Source organism: Schistocerca cancellata, chromosome 2 (genome assembly GCF_023864275.1).
Source record: "Schistocerca cancellata isolate TAMUIC-IGC-003103 chromosome 2, iqSchCanc2.1, whole genome shotgun sequence".
NCBI lineage: Eukaryota > Metazoa > Arthropoda > Insecta > Orthoptera > Acrididae > Schistocerca > Schistocerca cancellata.
The window spans coordinates 579,662,954-579,671,190 of NC_064627.1; the positions used below are offsets into that span (position 1 = coordinate 579,662,954).

The 8,237-nt window shown below is 37.0% G+C and overlaps 1 protein-coding gene across 1 annotated transcript in view; it reads left to right on the forward strand.

Moving 5' to 3' along the window:
* The window catches only part of LOC126162186 (sodium/potassium-transporting ATPase subunit beta-2), a 160,498-nt gene extending 156,906 nt beyond the window's left edge, over window positions 1-3,592 (forward strand). Inside the window, exon 7 of the mRNA XM_049918512.1 lies at window positions 1,984-3,592. Coding sequence (XP_049774469.1) covers window positions 1,984-2,087 — 104 coding nt within the window. The 3' untranslated portion in view covers window positions 2,088-3,592. The remainder of the gene's footprint in view (window positions 1-1,983) is intronic.
* The last annotated feature ends 4,645 nt before the right edge of the window (window positions 3,593-8,237 follow it).

Genomic DNA, 8,237 nt, shown 5'->3' on the forward strand with positions numbered 1-8,237 from the left:
TAGGTCAACAGACCCATTTCCGCAGACAGGATTTGCCAGTAAATTGTTGAGTCGCGTCCAGGCGTGAATCTGACAATAGATGAGGCAATGTGTCCCTTTCGTGGTAGAACAAGCTTCTGAGTATACGTGAAAAACAAACCCAATAAATATGGAATAAAATTGTATGCTCTCTGTGATTCATCAACTAGTTATAAGCTAAACTGTGATATATATACAGGTTCTGCAGGCAGTGTTGACAATAGTATCCAGGGCCTTGTAAAAAGGTTGTGTTCACAGTACTTTGGCAAATAAAATTGCATTTATATGGATAGGTACTACGCCAGTCCATCTCTTTTGGACATGTTGTGGGAAAATAAAGCTCTTGGAGTTTGAACTGTAATGAAAAAAAAGGAAGGTTTGCGATGAATATTCAGAACACTAAAACTAAAAAAAAAGATAGTTTTTCAAAGGAAACACCATCTCTTGGCAGTGAAGTGGAAGTCAAAACGAGATGTTTTTTTGTCTTTCCATAAAGCATAAGTCTACCAGCAGTAGTATTCAAGTGAGGGCCAAAGGTGGAATAGCTGAAATTGTAAAGCCAGACGTTATTATCGATTACAATAATAATAAAGCTGGGGTTGACAGAGCAGATCAGTTCTCCAGCTATTATCTGTTTCCCTGAAAAACTTTGAAGTGGTGGTAAAAGCTGTTTTTCCACTTGTTTATCATGTCAACTGTCAACATTTTTATTTTATATAAAGAGAACACTAGGAAGAATGTATCCCTAGTAGACTTTATTCACAGAGTGGGGAAGAAATTGGCTGAGAAGGGCAGAAATATTTTTCAGCAACAAGCCGCTTCATCCGCACAAATTGAGAGGACATTTGCAAGGCACTTTCCAGAGAAGGTCCCACAAACAAGGTGAATACTACTAGGATTGCAAAGTATGTTCAGACAGGGGGAAGAAAGAGACGGGTAAGCGCACCATGAAGGAAAGTAGATGGTGGTGCAAGGACTGTGGCGTTGGCCTTTGCGTCCCACAGTGTTTCCAGGATTTTCACACAAAGGCTAACTACATCTGAACTATTAAAATACTCTAGTTCACAGGTATCTGCAGTTAGACAGTCCAGTGACATTTTTTTTTTTTTTTTAAATTTAAATACAGTAATAATGGCACTACTCAAGAGAGAGAGATCATGTAAAACTTTTTTATCCACAATATTCTTGTGTCTTCTTTTTTTAATTATAACACCCATTTGTATTTTATATTGTAAAATAAACTCATATTCATCTAAAGCTCTTACTTTTTCCTTTTAAATGATGCAAGAACCATATTCCTATCATTTTTCTGTTCTTTGCAATCTAATTTCAAACATCCATTAAATATGCCAGTTCACAGCCAAGTGCCAGGTGTAAAGAGGGCAGTGTTGAAAGTGTTAAACAACAGACATGGCATACAGGACCACAACACATGTGACAGTGAGAGCATAAACATACCAAACTGTCGACTGTCCAAAACAAGAGATGGCTTTCTGATTATTGACCTGAGAATGTTCGGACCACAACCTATGGAAGTGTAGGTCCTGCCAATGAAGCAGTTCAGGAACAAAATTTCAAGAGACTTAAAACTACATCTGCTTTAGTCCATCTAGGATATTTTTTACTGTGAAGAAAGTGAATGGATTTGCTGAACTTTCTCCAAAAATACAGAATCTTTCAGAGAATTCAAATGTCAATAGCAGATTAAATACATATGTAATAAAACGCTTAATCTTTTAATTTTTAAGTTGTTGCATATTACTGGTATATGTCAATTTTATAATTTTCAACACAGTGAAAGTTCTATACAGCCACGGTTGGTAAATGACACAGACTTCGTAATAAAGTAACAGCTTGTAACACAGCAAATTAAAAGGGTATTAAGTTTCAGTATTGTAATGTACTTATAGAAACAGGGTTGTGCATTATCCATGATATTTGTCATTCATATTTTCCTTATTCCAGATGGTGTATTGGTCAACATTGAGTGCAAGGCCTGGGCTCAAAACATTGTACATGACAGAATTGAAAGGCGAGGTTCAGTGCACTTTGAATTAATGGTTGACTAAATGAAACTTTATGGAGATGAATCAGTGTAAGTGTGACCTAGAATGAGAGGAAAAGTGCCATCATGAAGAGATTAAGTTTTCAACAGGAGATATGTGTTGCAGTTACCAGCAAGATGGAGAAAGGTCCTTCACTTCATTGTTATAAGTACTAGTACTTATGTAGTACCATGAAGTAATAATGTAGACAAAGTTAGAAATGTCTGCTTTGGAAGTAAAATTTTACATTTCAGTTTATTTTTACCATCATCATCAGTGGTGAAGTATCATTTTGGATATTATTGATCATGAATGTGTTGTTTGTGATGTTATTTTTCTAAAGTAGTAATGCTATGGACTGCTGATTGCTTACAGTTTCATTATAAATATTTGTAAATATATATTTGTTTCAGCACACTATTTATATTCCATTACAGTTGTACACAAATGTTTTATATGTGTCAATGATACTTAAATAGTTATAGTGCATAAATGAGATGAGATGCTGAATGTATTTATCTTATTTTAAATCAAGTGTATGTACACAATATGAATGTGTGATTAAAATAAAGTGTTAAATTTGTGATTCACTAATGTTAAACTGTTGCGTTGATATGTGTAAATAAAACATATAATGCTAATGAAATGTTTCAAATGTAGAGTAACATACAGAAACTGCCTTTAATAGTAGTATTACTTTTAATTGTTCATTCCTGGTGGTGCGATATGTACAGAAATACTGCATGATTCTTTTAAAAGAATCTACTGTATAAATTTTGTAAGATTGTCTTGGTAGTAATTTCATGTAAGACCTCATACAAGGCTGCACACAAAAACCTGCTGCAAGGTACGAAGTTTATTTTTGATGCATACCTGTTAGCGTAAAGAGAAGTATGAAAGTGCAGTTCTATTGTTACATATGCAGCAAACAGCTGATTACCTTTGCAAATGTGTAACCAGAACAAACACTTTGTTGTAATAAAATGATAACACAGAATGGAAATTTATTGTAATGTTATTGTTATATGAAATTTGAATGCTCCACATTCACATTCAGTAAACTATAATATTTCTAAATAAATGATTGATTAGTAAAACAATTTGCAGCTTTGAGTTGGTGTAGATACCAACACTTACAGTTGATCCTTTTTTTTTACAGTGTCACAGAGATAATTCTTTTGTATGTGCTACAAATAATGAAGTTATTTGAAAAAAAGTTATTTAAATCTTTTTGTATGTACATTGAGTTTATGTTAGTCATGAGTCTTTTATTTGTACGTAATAATTTTGGATAAGCAGGAGAAAGGCTTAATATTCTTATTGAAAATAGATCAAGTATATTCATAGATTTTCTTTAAGTACGGCTCAATGAATTTTCCATGTGGTCTGGTCGAAGGATGAGTTATAATTTAGTTAACTGAAAGTAGGAATATGATGCTGTAACAAAACTTTGATACTATGCATCTAATGAATGTAAAAAAATGATTGCCATTATTCTCAGAAGGAGCAATAAACATTGTTCCTAAGAATATATATTTCTTCCTTTCTGTTCTCATTATGCAATTCAGTAGTTACTGATCATTAAACATTATACTCTGTTTCTGGGGATATATTCACAGTGTGCACATGTCTCATCAATTACAGCATAAACAGAACAACTACAAACATGAAGATAGATTTCTATACACAACGCAAATATATGCTATCTGTCACCTTTCATTCTCTTATGTAATGTGGACTGGGAGACCAGAGATGATGACATCATTTATAAAACAAACTGGCAAAAATTATTCATTCTACAGTACCTACCTACCCGTAATTTAAAAAGAAAAAAAGACATAAAATTCAATCTCAAACTAGTGATTGTATTATTTGGAAAAGAAACACCTCACTTATGGCCATTCAAAAATCAGGGACATATCTGAATGTTTTTAAAACATGTTTCACATGGATTAAGGTGCCTTTAACAAAATATGAACAATACATGCAGAAATTTACAGAGCTGTAAAGAGAAAGAAGGATTAGTCACTTCAGAATTTATACAGCAAAGAGATTGGAGGTATGGACTCTTAAATATGCTCTGTGTGTGTGTGTGTGTGTGTGTGTGTGTGTGTGTGTGTGTGTGTGTGTGTGTGTGTGTGTTAGTGAGCAGGTGGGTGGATGGGTGTGTGGGCGTGTGTGCATGAATGTGTGTGCACCTACTTAAAAAAAAAAAGTCCAAAAACTAGTGTAAACTGTTTTCTATTACACATTTTGTTGCACCATATACCATTTGTCTAGATAGTCAGTTGTCAGTTGCCTTCCTTTTATTTTATGTTATTTTCCATCCAGTAACTTCCATTATTGTTCTACCATATTTTATTTTACATACCACTTTTGTTACTGTTGTAACATATATTTCTACTTCAACTTTTGCTTGTGTCTATCTTGTACACCATATGAATCTCAGTGCAAGAGAGAATTTTTGCATTCAACAAATTAAGAAATTTTGTGAATAAATCTTTCACTTGGCAATAGACTGTCCATTGGTTTGAAACTGGTGATCAGATTAAAATTGTGTGCCACACTGGTACTCAAACCCGTAACCTTGCATTTTGTAGGCAATGCCCATACACACAGAGTTATCCAGGAATCTACTTCAATCAGTGCCTCTCCAATTTTCCAAACTTCACAGAAGTGCTCCTTCATACCTTATTGGACTAACACTTCTAGAAGAAAGTACGTGGCAGACAAGTCACTTCTGCTTGTTATCATATGTCCTCTCATACTTCTGATTACCTACTTCAGACTTACATAAACTCCACAGCACATAGTGGAAGAACAATTGTTTCTGTAGCTAATGCTAGAGACCACTAAAACAGTGTCCAAAATCTCAACTCTGAAATTCTGGTCTTCTTGGGACCACCTCTGTATTCACTAAGAAAATCAAGAAAATGACTCACCACTCCCCAATAGAAGTGTAAATATAACCCTGCAACATACTATTAACTCTAGATCCATATCACAGTTTCTTTTTCTCATTGATCTTTGTGTTTTCTACTGCATCCTAGGGTCACATCGTCTCCCTCCCTCCGTTTCCTACCTTTATCATCTTATGACACACTTCAAAAAAAGTTTTGCATCACCTCGGTTCCAAGAGTTCCACAACCTGTACAGAAAATTGGAACATAGATCAACATAAACATCATTTCCTCACTTTTTATTGCTCATGAAAACCACACATTGCACCTTGTACCACCTTACAGTGAGATCTTCAGAGGTGGTGGTCCAGATTGCTGTACACACCGGTATCTCTAATACCCAGTATCCCATCCTCTTGCATTGATGCATGCCTGTATTTGACATGGCATACTATCCATAAGTTCATCAAGGCACTGTTGGTCCAGGCTGTCTCACTCCCTCAGAGTGGTTGGCTGCTCAGGCATGTTTGATAGGGTTCATGTCTGGAGAACATGTTGGCCACTATAGTTGAGCGATGTCATTATACTGAAGGAAGTCATTCACAAGATGTGCATGGTGGGGGTGTGAATTGTTGTCCATGAAGATGAATGCCTCACCAATATGCTGCCAATATGATTGTCCTATCGGTCGGAGGAAGTCATTCACATATTGTACATCTGTTATGGCGCCTTCCATGACATACGTTGGCCGCACATAACGCCACCTCGAAACAGCAGGGAAGTTCCACCTTGCTGCACTTGCTGGACACTGTGTCTAAGGCATTCAGCCTGACTGGGCTGCCTCCAAACACGTCTCCAACAATAGTCTGGTTGGAGGTATATGCAACACTCATTGGTGAAGAGAATGTGATTCCAAACCTGAGTGGTCCATTTGGCATGTTGTTGGGCCCATCTGTTCCGTGCAACACAGTGCCATGATTGCAAAGAAGGACCCTGCCATGGGTGTTGGGAGAGAAGTTGTGCATCATGCATCCTATTGCGCACAGTTTGAGTCATAACATGAAGTCCTGTGGCTGCACAAAAATCATTATTCAACATGGTGGCATTGCTGTCAGTGTTCCTCCGAGCCATAATCCATAGGTAGTGGTCATCCACTACAATAGTAGTCCTTGGGGAGCCTGTATCTCCTCCATGTCCGAACAACATTGCTTTGGTTCACTCCAAGATGCCTGGACATGATCGAACCACAGTATTGACCACCTGAACTACAGACATGAGCCATGTACCTCTTTCCTGGTGGAATGATTGAAACTGATCGGCTGTCACTGTATAACAGGCACTGCTCACACATGGTTGTTTACATCTTTGGGCAGATTTAGTGACATCTCTGAACAGTCAAAGGGACTGTGTCTGTGATACAATATCCACAATCAATGAATATTCAGGAGTTCTGGGAACCAGGGTGATGCAAAACGTTTTTTGATGTGTGTAGTTTCAAACTATTCACTTCTACCCTACCAGATATGGGACAGGCAACCACACTTCAATAGATGAATGCTCATACACACACACACACACACTCACACACACACACACACACACACACACAGAGAGAGAGAGAGAGAGAGAGAGAGAGAGAGAGAGAGAGAGAGAGTCAGAGTTTGTATTAGAGCTGTAGAATGTGTTGTTTCCATCCCATTTATCACCATAATATCACATCTATCATTATAATATCACATCAATACTAATTATCTATACACTCCTATTCCATAGCTTATGTGGCTGGTAGGCTTCCTTCAAGATATAGATGCTTTGTGTAAATCAAACATGATCAGCAATGGACTTTACAATACCAGATTAATGTTCACTCATATAGGGTAGCAGCCTACAACATGGAACAGACAAGAGTGTCTAGCAATAATTAGAACTCTGTCCTCCCCTGGTAGCTGAGTGGTCAGCACGACAGAATGTCATATCTAATGGCCCGGGTTCGATTCCCAGCTGGGTCAGAGATTTTCTCCGCTCAGGGACAGGGTGTTGTGTTGTTCTTATCATCATCATTTCATCCCCATTGACACACATATCACTGCAGTGGTGTCAGCTCGAAAGACTTGCACCAGGTGAACGGTCTATCCGACGGGAGGCCCTAGCCACAAGGCATTTCCATTTCCACTGGAACTCTTTCAAACTAGCTGTTTCCTGAGATTAATATGATGTGTACAAACTGCATCTCAATGTATACCTGAGCTTGTTAAATAGCTCTATGAAAAAATACATACTGTATGGCTCATAGACAGTATGGCACACCTATATGTCTTGATAGAAGAAGAGTAAGAGCTTTATTAAGTTTTCAACATTTACGCCAGAACAGTTTCATCTGTATTCCTCACAACAACACTTAATTTTTATGATTCTCAATCTAGTAAACCCAACAACTTATTTTATTACAGTACAGAGTATGTAAAAATTTATATTTGGGAGGTAGGTTACAAAATTTTAAAAGGTAATCAACAGGTTGAAGTTAGATATAGTGGGGATCAGTGAATTCAGGAATGAGGAACAGGACTTCAGGTCAAGTTAGTGCAGGGTTATAAATACAAAATCAAATAGTGGTAATGCAGAAGTAGTTATAATAATCAATAAGAATATGGATTCAGGTAAGCTACTATGAACAGCATAGTGAACACATTGTCGTATCCAAGATAGACTCAAAGCCAACAACCAACACAGTAGTACATGTTTTATACCCACTAGCTCTGCAGATGAAAAGACTGAAGAAATGCACGAGAAGATGAAAGAAATTATTCAGATAGTTAAGGAAGGCTAAAATTTAATTGTGATGGGGGACTGGAAATTGATAGTAGGAAAAGCAGGAAAAATAGTAGGTGAATATGGACTGGGGGAAATGAATGAAAGAGGAATTTTTTGGTAGAATTTTGTGTAGAGAACAATTTAATCATCACTAACACTTGGTTTAAGGATTGTGAAAGAATGTTGTAAACATGGAAGAGATGTGAAGACACTGGAAGGTTTCAGACTGATTACACAAGGGCTGTCCAGAAAGTTTCCTATGTTTTGGTCTAGCATAGTGGTAGCTGGGTCTACAGCCATCATCTTGATGCCATAACGTTCCTACACTCAGTAACCATCCAGCAGCAGTAGCGTGTGGTCTGTGTTCGTACTACTTTGCATTCTGTGATGTGTTAAAATGTGTGCTACAATATAAAATCTGGCCACTTGTGAGTCATGTTCTGTGATTAGGTATTTATTGGCA